The sequence below is a fragment of the Crinia signifera genome, chromosome 1 (genome assembly GCF_055691185.1).
Source record: "Crinia signifera chromosome 1, ASM5569118v1, whole genome shotgun sequence".
NCBI classification, from domain to species: Eukaryota; Metazoa; Chordata; class Amphibia; order Anura; family Myobatrachidae; genus Crinia; species Crinia signifera.
In genome coordinates, this window is record NC_139217.1 from 480,119,899 (window position 1) to 480,135,352 (window position 15,454).

General features: G+C 49.1%; 1 protein-coding gene across 1 annotated transcript in view; it reads right to left on the reverse strand.

Annotated features, from left to right (window-relative positions):
- The window catches only part of GBA2 (glucosylceramidase beta 2), a 109,220-nt gene that overhangs the window by 45,750 nt on the left and 48,016 nt on the right, over positions 1–15,454 (reverse strand). Inside the window, exons 6-8 of the mRNA XM_083155490.1 lie at positions 5,954–6,172; positions 2,756–2,995; positions 1,555–1,654 (exon numbers count right to left, since the gene is read on the reverse strand). Of these exons, the coding sequence (XP_083011616.1) occupies positions 1,555–1,654; positions 2,756–2,995; positions 5,954–6,172 (559 nt within the window). The remainder of the gene's footprint in view (positions 1–1,554; positions 1,655–2,755; positions 2,996–5,953; positions 6,173–15,454) is intronic.

A 15,454-nucleotide genomic window follows, 5' to 3' on the forward strand; every position in this document is an offset into this window, starting at 1 on the left:
CAGATTTTCCTCCAGTATTTTCTGATAACATGCTGCATTCATCTTGCCATCACTTTTGACCAAGTTTCCAGTGCCTTTGTAGCTCACACATCCCCAAACATCAGCGATCCACCTCCGTGATTCACAGTAGGAACGGTGTACCTCATCATAGGCCTTGTTGACTCCTCTCCAAATGTAACATTTATGGTTGTGGCCAAAAAGTTAAATTTTGGTCTCATCACTCTAAATGGCTTTGTTCCAGAAGTATTGAGGCTTGTCTCTGTGCTGTTTGGGGTATTGTAAGCGGGATGCTTTGTGGCATTTGCGTAGTAATGGCTTTCTTCTGGGGACTCAACCATGCAGCCCATTTTTCTTCAAATGCCTCCTTATTGTGCATCTTGGAACAACCGCACCACTTCTTTCAGAGTCCTGTATTTCAGCTGAAGTTATTTGTGGATTTTTCTTTGCATCCCGAACAATTTTCCTGGCAGTTGTGGCTAAAATTTTTGTTGGTCTCCCTGACCGTGATTTGGTTTCCACAGAATCCCTAATTTTCCACTTCTTAATTAGTGTTTGAACACTGCTGATTGGCATTCTCAATTGATTGGATATATTTTATATCCCTTTCCTGTTTTATACAATTCAATTACCTTTTCACGCAGATCCTTTGACAATGCTTTTCCCCATGACTCAGAATCCAGACACGTCAGTGTAGCGCTGGATGAAAGATGCAAGGGTCTTTCAGGAGACCAGAAACTCACTGACCTTTTACACACACACTGATTACAAGCAAACAGATCACAGGTGAGGATGGTTACCTTTAGTAGCCATTCACACCCATTTGTGTCAACTTGTTATCAGGCCAAAATCTCCAGGGTATGTATGTTTTGATCAGGGTCATTCGGGTAGTTTCTGTTGTCATTATGATTTAAAAAGAGTAAACACAGTTGTGTGACAATAAATGGCGTCACCCAACCACTGACCATGAGTGACAGAAAAGTCTGTGAGTTATCATTCATATTCTCTGACAAATGGCCAGAAAATCACACATTCTGCTAGGGTATGTAACCTTATGAGCACTACTGTACATACATACATAAACATAGATTAAACACAGACGCACTGAAATGATAGAAAAGTCCACAGACCTAGGTCACCACTGTACTTCTGTTGTGGGATTGGCGAGCAGGGCCCTCCTACCTCTGTCTGGCGCTATACACAAGGCTACAATGATGCATACAAAATGATGGTGGTAGATGATCACATGATCTCACCTTCCAATGTCAGTACATATAAGGGCCAGGCCAGTTTATCGCTGCACTCGCCATAATAAGGGGAAGATGTACAGTGGAGAGATATTTTCAACCAATCAGCTCCAGCAAGCGCCTAACTATCATGGCAGTTAGGAACTTCGCTACTTTCTCTCTCCTCAGATTAGTACATAGACCCCCCTCAGCCTGTAACATGACAGTTAGGAGCCGATTAGCAGATCTCTCTGCAGGGATTTTTGCACCCCCCAGTCTGATCAGTAACAATATCACACATCATACTTATATCCTGCAAGCAGCTGCTCACCGGAACCTCCAAGACGGCCATCATCCAGCAAGTCTTTCCAGATCTCCTGCCCCATCCCGCAGGGGTCAAACTCTGTACAGTGGGAGATGTGAGTGCCGGGCTATGGGAGGGAAGAGACAATGCATCATTATCAGCACATAATGCTGTATAGTAATCACTGACAGACCCGGTGCACAACGTCCTACAGACCCGGTGCACAACGTCCTACCTACAGACCCGGTGCACAACGTCCTACCTACAGACCCGGTGCACAGTGTGCTACCTACAGACCCCGTGCACAGTGTGCTACCTACAGACCCCGTGCACAGTGTGCTACCTACAGACCCCGTGCACAACGTGCTACCTACAGACCCCGTGCGCACAGTGTGCTACCTACAGACCCCGTGCACAGCGTGCTACCTACAGACCCGGTGCACAGTGTGCTACCTATAGACCCCGTGCACAACGTCCTACCTACAGACCCGCTGCACAACGTGCTACCTACAGACCCCGTGCACAGTAGTGTTCTACCTACAGACCCGGTGCACAGTAGTGTCCTACCTACAGACCCGGTGCACAGTAGTGTCCTACCTACAGACCCGGTGCACAGTAGTGTCCTACCTACAGACCCGGTGCACAGTAGTGTCCTACCTACAGACCCGGTGCACAGTAGTGTCCTACCTACAGACACGGTGCACAGTAGTGTCCTACCTACAGACACGGTGCACAGTAGTGTCCTACCTACAGACACTGTGCACAGTAGTGTCCTACCTACAGACACGGTGCACAGCAGTGTCCTACCTACAGACACGGTGCACAGTAGTGTCCTAGCTACAGACCCGGTGCACAGTAGTGTCCTACCTACAGACACGGTGCACATTAGTGTACTACCTACAGACACGGTGCACAGTAGTGTCCTACCTACAGACCTGGTGCACAGTAGTCTCCTACAGACTCAAGTCACACTCTACCTCTTACCCTCTCCCTCCAGCAGGCGGGGCTAGAGATCAGTCACACGCTGCCTCTTACCCTCTCCCTCCAGCAGGCGGGGCTAGAGATTAGTCACACCCTGCCTCTTACCCTCTCCCTCTCCCTTTAGCAGGTGGGGCTAGATATCAGTCACACGCTGCCTCTTACCCTATCCCTCCAGCAGGCGGGGCTAGAGATCAGTCACACGCTGCCTCTTTAGGGCTAGAGATAACCTGCATTTACAATCACTTACCCTCTCCCGCACGGCAATTCCAAGAGTAAAGGGGTTGGAGGTGGCACAGTGATGTAACAGGACACCAGTGACTGGAACGTCACTGTTCCGAAGATTAAATGGTTCATTCCAGTGGCCCCCAGCTCGGTCAGTTTTGGCCCCGCTGCCATTTCTCATAGAGAACATAATAGACACCTCAGTCTCTTCGTCGCTTGAGTTCTCCACATCCCAAATAAAGACAGCCAGCGGCAGAGAGGAGTCCTGTGTAAAGAGGACACGTGACATCAGGTATCGCACGCTGCATGGTGTACTGAGGCTGGGTGTATGAGGTATATCACGCTGCACGGTGTACGGAGGCTGGGTGTATGAGGTATATCACGCTGCACGGTGTACTGAGGCTGGGTGTATGAGGTATATCACACTGCACGGTGTACTGAGGCTGGATGTATGAGGTATATCACGCTGCATGATGTACTGAGGCTGGATGTATGAGGTATATCACGCTGCACGGTGTACTGAGGCTGGATGTATGAGGTATATCACACTGCATGGTGTACTGAGGCCGGATGTATGAGGTATATCACGCTGCACGGTGTACTGAGGCTGGATGTATGAGGTATATCACGCTGCACGGTGTACTGAGGCTGGATGTACGAGGTATATCACGCTGCACGGTGTACTGAGGCTGGATGTATGAGGTATATCACGCTGCATGGTGTGTACTGAGGCTGGATGTATGAGGTATATCACGCTGCACGGTGTACTGAGGCTGTATGTATGAGGTATATCACGCTGTGCGGTGTACTGAGGCTGTATGTATGAGGTATATCACGCTGTGCGGTGTACTGAGGCTGTATGTATGAGGTATATCACGCTGTGCGGTGTACTGAGGCTGGATGTATGATGTATATCACGCTGCACGGTGTACTGAGGCTGTATGTATGAGGTACCTCACGCTGCATGGTGTACTGAGGCTGGATGTATGAGGTACCTCACGCTGCATGGTGTACTGAGGCTGGATGTATGAGGTACCTCACGCTGCATGGTGTACTGAGGCTGGATGTATGAGGTATATCACGCTGCGCGGTGTACTGAGGCTGGATGTATGAGGTATATCACGCTGCGCGGTGTACTGAGGCTGGATGTATGAGGTATATCACGCTGCATGGTGTACTGAGGCTGGATGTATGAGGTATATCACGCTGCATGGTGTACTGAGGCTGGATGTATGAGGTATATCACGCTGCACGGTGTACTGAGGCTGGATGTATGAGGTATATCACGCTGCACGGTGTACTGAGGCCGGATGTATGAGGTATATCACGCTGCACGGTGTACTGAGGCTGGATGTATGAGGTATATCACGCTGCACGGTGTACTGAGGCTGGATGTATGAGGTATATCACGCTGCATGGTGTACTGAGGCTGGATGTATGAGGTATATCACGCTGCACGGTGTACTGAGGCTGGATGTATGAGGTATATCACGCTGCGCGGTGTACTGAGGCTGGATGTATGAGGTATATCACGCTGCGCGGTGTACTGAGGCTGGATGTATGAGGTATATCACACTGCATGGTGTACTGAGGCTGGATGTATGAGGTATATCACGCTGCACGGTGTACTGAGGCTGGATGTATGAGGTATATCACGCTGCACGGTGTACTGAGGCTGGATGTATGAGGTATATCACACTGCATGGTGTATTGAAACTGGATGTATGAGGTATATCACGCTGCATGGTGTGTACTGAGGCTGGATGTATGAGGTATATCACGCTGCACGGTGTACTGAGGCTGGATGTATGAGGTATATCACGCTGCACGGTGTACTGAGGCTGGATGTATGAGGTATATCACGCTGCACGGTGTACTGAGGCTGGATGTATGAGGTATATCACACTGCATGGTGTACTGAGGCTGGATGTATGAGGTATATCACGCTGCATGGTGTACTGAGGCTGGATGTATGAGGTATATCACGCTGCATGGTGTATTGAAACTGGATGTATGAGGTATATCACGCTGCATGGTGTGTACTGAGGCTGGATGTATGAGGTATATCACGCTGCACGGTGTACTGAGGCTGGATGTATGAGGTATATCACGCTGCACGGTGTACTGAGGCTGGATGTATGAGGTATATCACGCTGCACGGTGTACTGAGGCTGGATGTATGAGGTATATCACACTGCATGGTGTACTGAGGCTGGATGTATGAGGTATATCACGCTGCATGGTGTACTGAGGCTGGATGTATGAGGTATATCACGCTGCACGGTGTACTGAGGCTGGGTGTATGAGGTATATCACGCTGCACGGTGTACTGAGGCTGGGTGTATGAGGTATATCACGCTGCATGGTGTACTGAGGCTGGGTGTATGAGGTATATCACGCTGCATGGTGTAATGAGGCTGTATGTATGAGGTATATCACGCTGCACGGTGTACTGAGGCTGGATGTATGAGGTATATCACGCTGCACGGTGTACTGAGGCTGGGTGTATGAGGTATATTACGCTGCATGGTGTACTGAGGCTGGTTGTATGATGTATATCACGCTGCATGGTGTACAGAGGCTGGATGTATGAGGTATATCACGCTGCATGGTGTACTGAGGCTGGGTGTATGAGGTATATCACACTGCATGGTGTACTGAGGCCGGATGTATGAGGTATATCACACTGCACGGAGTACTGAGGCCGGATGTATGAGGTATATCACACTGCACGGAGTACTGAGGCTGGATGTATGATGCATATCACGCTGCACTGTGTACTGAGGCTGGAGGTATGAGGCATCTCGCGCTGTATGGTGTACTGAGGCTGGATGTATGAGGTATATCACGCTGCACGGTGTACTGAGGCTGGATGTATGAGGTATATCACACTGCATGGTGTACTGAGGCTGGATGTATGAGGCATATCACGCTGCACTGTGTACTGAGGCTGGAGGTATGAGGCATCTCGCGCTGTATGGTGTACTGAGGCTGGATGTATGAGGTATATCACGCTGCACGGTGTACTGAGGCCGGATGTATGAGGTATATCACGCTGCACGGTGTACTGAGGCTGGATGTATGATGCATATCACGCTGCACTGTGGTATGGCTGGAGGTATGGCTGGAGGTATGAGGCATCTCGCGCTGTATGGTGTACTGAGGCTGGATGTGTCACTACTATATATGTTAGAACAGACCACTGTATACAATGACCTCTTACCTTATAGTCATGAGGGATAATTGGGGACACCTGGCGGCAGGTAAGGGTGATGTTCTGCCCCGGGAGATAGTAGACAATCCACGCCCGTGGGTACAAGGCATGATAGAATGCCTGATTACCACAGTAGCCCCAGTTCCATCCCTGCAGTGTGTGTGGCTGCTCCACAGAGAGGACCTGCTGGTAAACGGTTTGGCCCCGACGCCGGATACACACTGTGAACTGAGCACAAGAGGACAGTAATACATCTATTATTGCAGACATCTGTGGGGTGAGTAATGGTGGGAGGATCGAACGAGGCCCGGAAACCCCTGCACTTACATTAAGCAGGCTACAGAGGTTTGCTATAATATCCCTTACACTACCCCGGTGTCATTGTGATGTAGTGCCGCACTACTGGTGTTACACTGGGATGCAGTCACAGTCCCGGCAGTCAAAATCCCGACCGCCGAAATCCCGGCACCCATAGGGGGAGAATTAATTAGCATGATCCACGCCCCCCCTTGGTCAGGATTAAGGCGGTGGGTATTCTGGTGTCGGGATTTTGACCGCCGGGATTCCATACCGATTCCATACCAATCCCATTACACTACCCGGATGTCACTGATGTAATGCTGCATTACTGGTGTTACATTACCCTACTGTCACTGTGATGTAGTGCTGCACTACCCTGCTGTCACTATGATGTAGTGCTGCACTACTGATGTTACATTACACCGCTGTCACTGATGTAGCACTGCACTATTGGTGTTTTACAACCCCATTGTCAGGGTAATGGAGTGCTGCACTACTGGTGTTACACTACTCTGCTGTCACGGTGATGTAGGGTTGCACTAATTCTGGTGTTACACTACCCCGCTGTCACTGTGATGTAGTGCTGCACGACTGCAGTGTTCTCCCCAGCACGGTATATTCGGGTGCTCCACCCCCCTACTGCCGGCATTCCCCTGGCAGAACAGAGTGGTGGACAACCCGGACAGCAATTTCAAAATGTGGGTTTGGAAAAAGCCGAGGATAGGGCTCTTGTGGGCGACTACTAACTGTGCTCTCCGCGGGTCCTCTGCACTGCCGCATCTACACAGCAAGGGCTCAGCAGATTTTGGTGACACATGAAAAAGCTGCCCTCAGCAGCGAAACGCGTCGGTTAGGGGCACCCAGCCTTTTATACCCCCCACGCTGCTGTTCCAGACATCACCCACAAAACTCCCTGAGAACCACGAACCAGAAACGGGTACCTACACTTCTCTTGGTTTCGCAATACCAACCATCGATAGGTCACCATGTATTGGAGGAAAGCCACCTCTTTAAAAGACCTGCCTCAGCGATAAAGTGGACAACCTACTGCTTCAGATAATCCAATGATCGGGAGGAACGTCACCCCCAATACCTACTTGAAGGAAGCATTGTTAAGGATACCACACTTAAATCCATCTAGAAGCGAATTCCATCTTTGGCTCCCCAAACTGGACTGTGGACTCTAATCTAACAATAACCTCTTCCCTGTACGGGCACCTATGGTACAGTGTGTAGGGGCCACAGAACAATAACCTCTTCCCTGTACGGGCACCTATGGTACAGAGTGTAGGGGCCACAGAACAATAACCTCTTCACTGTACGGGCACCTATGGTACAGAGTGTAGGGGCCACAGAACAATAACCTCTTCCCTGTACGGGCACCTATGGTACAGAGTGTAGGGGCCACAGAACAATAACCTCTTCCCTGTATAGGCACCTATGGTACAGAGTGTAGGGGCCACAGAACAATAACCTCTTACCTGTACGGGCACCTATGGTACAGAGTGTAGGGGCCACAGAACAATAACCTCTTCCCTGTACGGGCACCTATGGTACAGTGTGTAGGGGCCACAGAACAATAACCTCTTCCCTGTACGGGCACCTATGGTACAGTGTGTAGGGGCCACAGAACAATAACCTCTTCCCTGTACGGGCACCTATGGTACAGAGTGTAGGGGCCACAGAACAATAACCTCTTCCCTGTACGGGCACCTATGGTACAGAGTGTAGGGGCCACATAACAATAACCTCTTCCCTGTATGGGCACCTATGGTACAGAGTGTAGGGGCCACATAACAATAACCTCTTCCCTGTACGGGCACCTATGGTACAGAGTGTAGGGGCCACAGAACAATAATCTCTTCCCTGTACGGGCACCTATGGTACAGTGTGTAGGGGCCACAGAACAATAACCTCTTCCCTGTACGGGCACCTATGGTACAGAGTGTAGGGGCCACAGAACAATAACCTCTTCCCTGTATGGGCACCTATGGTACAGTGTGTAGGGGCCACAGAATAATAACCTCTTCCCTGTATGGGCACCTATGGTACAGTGTGTAGGGGCCACAGAACAATAACCTCTTCCCTGTATGGGCACCTATGGTACAGTGTGTAGGGGCCAAAGAACAATAACCTCTTCCCTGTATGGGCACCTATGGTACAGAGTGTAGGGGCCACAGAACAATAACCTCTTCCCTGTATGGGCACCTATGGTACAGAGTGTAGGGGCCACAGATCAATAACCTATTCCCTGTACAGGCACCTATGGTACATTGTGTAGGGGCCACAGAACAATAACCTCTTCCCTGTATGGGCACCTATGGTACAGTGTGTAGGGGCCACAGAATAATAACCTCTTCCCTGTATGGGCACCTATGGTACAGAGTGTAGGGGCCACAGAACAATAACCTCTTCCCTGTATGGGCACCTATGGTACAGTATGTAGGGGCCACAGAACAATAACCTCTTCCCTGTATGGGCACCTATGGTACAGTGTGTAGGGGCCACAGAACAATAACCTCTTCCCTGTATGGGCACCTATGGTACAGAGTGTAGGGGCCACAGAACAATAACCTCTTCCCTGTATGGGCACCTATGGTACAGTGTGTAGGGGCCACAGAACAATAACCGGTACTCTTTACCTAGAACGGCGCCCGCGATTAGAATCGCGGGCGTCGGGGGTAAAAAATCGCGGTCATCGCGGGCATCGCGGGTACATAAAAATCGTGTACCCGCGATCACCGCGATTTTCCCATAGGGAACAATGTTAAAAAGCCTGATTGACCGCGATTTTACTTTAAAATGCCTCAATGCCCGCGATTTTCACATAGGAATCAAGGTTAAATGGGCTACAGAGCCCAAATAGTCACAATTAACCCTTAAATGTCACCCCAATTTTTGTACGCCACCCCACGATCCACGCCAACCCGAAGCGTGGCGAGCGCAGCGAGCCCGCGAGGGGCGGCGGTACGCGTCCTCCGACCTTTTCATGCCCTACTATCCACGTCGGCGTGGAGTTGAGAATAGAATAGTGTGGCGAGCGCAGCGAGCCACCGAGCCCGAAGCGTGGCGAGCGCAGCGAGCCCCGCGAGGGGACGCGGATACCTTCACAGGTAAACGCGTCCCCTCGCGGGCTTCACAGGTATCCGTGGCGAAAAGCGGAGACCTGTGAAGCCCGCGAGGGGACGCGTTTACCTGTGAAGGTATCCGCGTCCCCTCGCCACGCTTCGGGCTCGGTGGCTCGCTACGCTCGCCACACTATTCTATTCTCAACTCCACGCCGACGTGGATAGTAGGGCATGAAAAGGTCGGAGGACGCGTACCAACGCCCCTCGCGGGCTCGCTGCGCTCGCCACGCTTCGGGTTGGCGTGGGGTGGCGTACAAAAATTGGGGGGACATTTAAGGGTTAATTCTGCCTATTTGGGCTCTGTAGCCCATTTAACATTGATTCCTATGTGAAAATCGCGGGCATTGAGGCATTGAATGCAAAATCGCGGTCAATCAGGCTTTTTAACATTGTTCCCTATGGGAAAATCGCGGTGATCGCGGGCATCGCGTCGCGGCCGTTTATGTACTGCCCGCGATGTCGCGATCACCGCGATGGGCGCCGTTCTAGGTAAAGAGTACCCAATAACCTATTCCCTGTACAGGCACCTATGGTACAGTGTGTAGGGGCCACAGATCAATAACCTCTTCCCTGTATAGGCACCTATGGTACAGTGTGTAGGGGCCACAGAACAATAACCTATTCCCTGTACAGGCACCTATAGTACAGTGTGTAGGGGCCACAGATCAAGAACCTCTTCCCTGTATAGGCACCTATGGTACAGTGTGTAGGGGCCACAGAACAATAACCTCTTCCCTGTATAGGCACCTATGGTACAGTGTGTAGGGGCCACAGCAGCCAGCCGGTGTATCAGTCCGATCAGCAGCCGCTGATTGGTACATTGTGGCCAGGGACAGACGTGTAGTGGATTCTGCACTCAATTTTTTGTGCCCTATATTACGGGCAGTTACCGCTTTGTTTTGTTTTATGTAGCGGGGGTGCCTGGGGGTCAGTAATCAAAAAGAAGAAGAAAGAAAGGCAGTTGTGGGTGGATGCACTCCAATCAGAAAAGATTTGAATATTCTTATATTTGAATATATATTTAATTTAAATCCGTGGGGACTCCAGTTGTCTTTATTTATTGGTTTTGACAAGGAGTTGCCCACCACTTTGCGAAATAAGGGGTTAAAAAATCAGGACATACATACACACATAAAGTGACGAAGATAAAGATTAGTGTTGGATAAGATTTAAAACGTGTAGGCAAGTTTAGATAGGAGGATGTAGATTGTGATGTTCATGGGTAATTCCCGTTGGGCATATGCCTTGGTAATTATGGGGGACATTTACCAAAATGGATTTGTAGAAAAAAGGTGTATTCGTAGGGAGAAATACACCTTTTTTTTACGAATTTGTATTTTCGGGATTTACAATCCCAAAAATACAACAATTCGTAGTCCTAAAGATGGAACATTCGTATTTGTAGTTACAAATACGAATGTCTACACCATCGATAGAATACGACAGAAATCACCATTCAAAGAATGATGGTTTCTGATTTACTAAGCAGCCGTACTGATAATACGGCTGCTTAGTGGTGTAAAACACCCACGCAAATACGACAGGAAAATAGAACACCATTTTCATGTCGTATTTGCGTTTTAGCCTGCACGGATCAGTCAGATCAGTGCAGGCTTCAGTGTAAAAAAATAGAAAAATTAAATAAAAAAAAAAAAAAAAAACGGCGCGGGGTCCCCCCCACAGCCGAAACCAGCACCAGGCCGACAGAGGCTGGAGCCGGTAATTAAAAATCAGGGAACCCGACAAATAGGGGTTCCCTGATTTTTAACAACCAGCCCCAGGCTCCTGCTCTGGGGCTGGTTCCCAAAATACGGGGGACAAAATGACTAGGGTCCCCCGTATTTTAAGAACCAGCCCCAGGCAAAACCAGCCAGCAGGGTAATGCCACAGCCGGGGGGAGACTTTTTATGCAAGTCCCCCCGGCCAAAGCATTAACCCTACCGACCAGTCAGCCTGGCCAGGGGCCCTGGGGGAGTGGGGACCCCCCCAATAAAGGGGTCCCCCCCCTCCAGGACTTACCTGACCAGGCTGAAGCCTGGTGCTGTCCTCGATGCCCCTGGGCATCGAGCTGATTATGGTGTAAAAAAATAGAACAAACTATTGTTTTTTACTGTGGCACTACAAGTGCCAGCAAGCCTCCCCAGCAAGCTGGGACTTGGAGAACCACAAGTCCCAGCCTGCTGGGCATTAAAGGGCCCGCTGGGTCTTGTAGTGCCACAGTAAAAAACAATAGTTTGTTCTATTTTTTTACACCATAATCAGCTCGATGCCCACCGCCCAGGGGCATCGAGGACAGCACCAGGCTTCAGCCTGGTCAGGTAAGTCCTGGAGGGGGGGGACCCCTTTATTGGGGGGGTCCCCACTCCCCCAGGGCCCCTGGCCAGGCTGACTGGTCGGTAGGGTTAATGCTTTGGCCGGGGGGACTTGCATAAAAAGTCTCCCCCCGGCTGTGGCATTACCCTGCTGGCTGGTTTTGCCTGGGGCTGGTTCTTAAAATACGGGGGACCCCTACTCATTTTGTCCCCCGTATTTTGGGAACCAGCCCCAGAGCAGGAGCCTGGGGCTGGTTGTTAAAAATCGGGGAACCCCTATTTGTCGGGTTCCCTGATTTTTAATTACCGGCTCCAGGCTCCGTCAGCCTGGTGCTGGTTTCGGCTGTGGGGGGGACCCCACGCCGTTTTTTTTTTTTTTTTTTATTTATTTATTTAATTTTTTTTTACACCTTGCAGCCTGCAAGGATCTGACTGATCCGTGCAGACTGCCTACAAATAATTCGTATTTGCAGCCGTATATACGGCTGCTAATACGAATTCCTACGACATCGGTGGGTTACAAAGCAGTCGTATATGACTGCTTTGTAAATCCCCCTCCGGAACACGACTTTGCATACGACTGAAACAGTCGTATGCAGTCGTAGGAAAAATACTAATACGAAAAACTAGGTTTTTCATATTAGTAAATTTCCCCCTATATGTCACACTGTTGAAAAGACTGGAAGGATTTTCTATTAGCCTTCATAGGCTGTGCAGTGTTGGTTCTGTTAAATGTATCTGTTTTAACAGGAAGAGTGTTTTAATACAATCTTTGTAACCATCAGTGGATACATTGTATTGCCATCTTATTTCTATCTGGCTTATTGCTCAGATTCTTAGGTAGGCAACAATGTATATTTTGCACAGTAGATAAGAGGTTTTTATATTTCCACTGGTCACTGCTGACCTCTGCTGGTAACTAAATATGCAGTCTTAAATATACAGTGGGTATGAACCCTTATTTGTGACACTGTACTGCCAGCCAATTGCCGTGAAGTTGCAGTTTTTTAAAACAGTATTTTTGTATATCAGTGCAGATACACTCTTAACCTCTGCCGAATTACACCTGTCGGGCAAGTGTTGGCATTTGACGGTGGGTCAGAGGTATACAGTGTTTATGCCTTAAGTCTGGCGGTATGCTGCACTATGCTGTTCGTTTATATTCAGTGTGTCCCCCACAGGTTGCCCTGGGGTGGGATACTGTGTGAGCAGAGGTCCTACAGTCTAACAGACAGTGAGTATGACAATTAACAAATACACAAACTACTGTACATCAAATCATCCTATAAACTTCCTAACACGGGTCTAGGACACGTGTTTCGCATAGGTGCTTCCTCAAGCTATCCAAACGATTGTTATCCCCGTCCGGATCTTTATTTACACGCCCCACCAATCGAGTCATTGCGGGTCACGTGTCTTATGTAGCCAATGAAGCGGCTTGCTGTCTGGTCGTCAGACTGATTGTTTTCCTACAGCTCTTGGGCGGGCGCCTCTGACGTCCCTGCGTGACGTCATGCTGCTGCTTCTATCATACCATGCGATTGATCACATGTATGGTCTGCGCCAATGATCTATTGCTGGGACTTTGGCCCGTATATCTGTATACTTCAGTCTTGCGCCCCGGAATCTGTATGTACATATGTATTCTATGATGCGTTTGTATTGATATCACCTTTTTTGTTTGTGGTGATTGGTTGGATCCGGTATTAGGTTCTCTATTCTACTGGGTTTTGGTGTGTATGTAATTGAAGATTCATGTATAGTACTTGCTTGTGAGATCTAGTTATTTGCTACGCAGTGTGCCTGTCATGCCCTGTGCCCTGTATGGTTTATGCCTAACATTGCCTTCAGTCTGGCTGATGAGGGCATCTGGTGATGCATCAGTGCCTGTGTCGATGGACCAATAGGATTTCTCCATATTCTTGGACCATTCCTGAAAGTTGGATGTGCTTTTATGAGTGAACTTTATAGGCCCCCGTACACTAGCCGATTTTGGTCAGATTTCGGCCAGATCAGTCGGATCTGGCCGAAATCGGACTAAAATCGGCTAGTTTTGATGTCCCCTCAGATCCTATGCGCGGTCCCGTGCGCATCGGATCTGCGTCGGGTGGTCGGACCTGCTGCACGTCCGACCACCCGACTTGGGACCTAGTGGGGCGGCGCGGCGGTGGAGGGAGCAGGGGGGGCTGGGGACGCTGCGGGGGACACAGGGGGCATAGAGCCGGGCAGGGGGAGCCGGGAGCTGTCAGTACTGAATAAAAAAAAAAGCCCATACAATGAATGGGCGGCCTGTGATTTGCTGAGCGTTCTCTCAGCCAGTCAGCAATTGGCTGAGAGAGCGCTCAGCCAATCACAGGCTGCCCATTCATTGTATAGGCTTTTTTTTTCTAGCACTGACAGCTCCCGGCTCCCTCTGCCCGGCTCTATGCCGCCTGTGTCCCCCGCAGCGTCCCCAGCCCCCCCCCCCCCTGCTCCCCGGGTTTTTTACATGTGATAAATCGAGACGATTTATCACATGTAAAAAATGGCACATCAAGTGCCAATCTAATCAAGCTCCCCCGGGGAGCAGCCGGGGAAGCTCAGGGGGAAGTCGGGGGCGACTTGTCCTAAGGACAAGTCGCCCTAGTGTATGGGGGCCTTAAGAGCGAAAATAACCGCTGCCCCCGCACCCCTAAAAATCATCAACTTAACCAGCAGGGAATTAACTCCCAATCAAGAATCTATTCTCAAACGAGGCTCGTCGTTCTCACCCTCCTCACAAGCAGACAGATTTGATTTAGAAAAGGACTTAAATCTCTTTACAAGAAAAATCCTCTTGAAAAAAATTTTCATTCCAAAACTCCTTTAACAAATGAGAATAATCATACAAAGCCTTATAACCAGGAAATTTTAAAAGAGGAAGACCAATCCGCATTGGAAACATTGTTAGACCTAGCATCAGAAAATCTATCAGAAACAAGCAAGCACTGCACAGTACCTGAACCATTTGATAAAAAAAATAATAAAAAAAATAAAAAATAAATAAATCGGTATTTAGTGTTCCCGCTAGGCTGTTTTAGCGGGGCGCTGCACCCTGCCTGCCCCTCTGGCAGCGCCCCGCTAAAACAGCCTCACGGGGAAGCCCAGTGTCGCCGCAGACGCTTGCCCGCTGTCACTCCTAGAGTGAACACTAGGTATTTATACCAGACACAAAAAATTGTCCCCAAATTCAGGTGTATCAGACTTTAGTCTCACAAGATCTAGATAAATTACTGGCCAAACAACAACAACATAAGTCTGGGAATATTACTGAAGGAGAAAAAAGAGCACTTAAAGAAATGGCAGCCTGGCATGACACGATAACAAAGCCCTCAGATAAGGGAGGAAACGTGGTATTGTGGCCACGCACCCTATATACTCAAGAATTGCAACGACAATTAAATGATTCAGAATGCTATAAAAAATAAATTTTCAGTCCATGTACAGAATACTCCCAAGAGTATAACACTCTGATCAGATCAGCACATGACAGAAAAATCATTACCAACAAGGATCTTAAATTCTTACAAATAGAGAATCCCAAGACACCGACCCTTTACCTTCTCCCTAAAATCCACAAAAATGCTAAAGTACCGCCTGGCAGGTCAATCCTCTCTGGCAAAGGAAGTCTAACTGAGAAGCTCAGCATCTATGTGGACCAGTTTTTAAGACAACATCTCACAGCCCTACCGTCATACCTCCGAGACACGATGGACGTATTAAACAAATGAGAAATTCTGACGGTCAGTAAC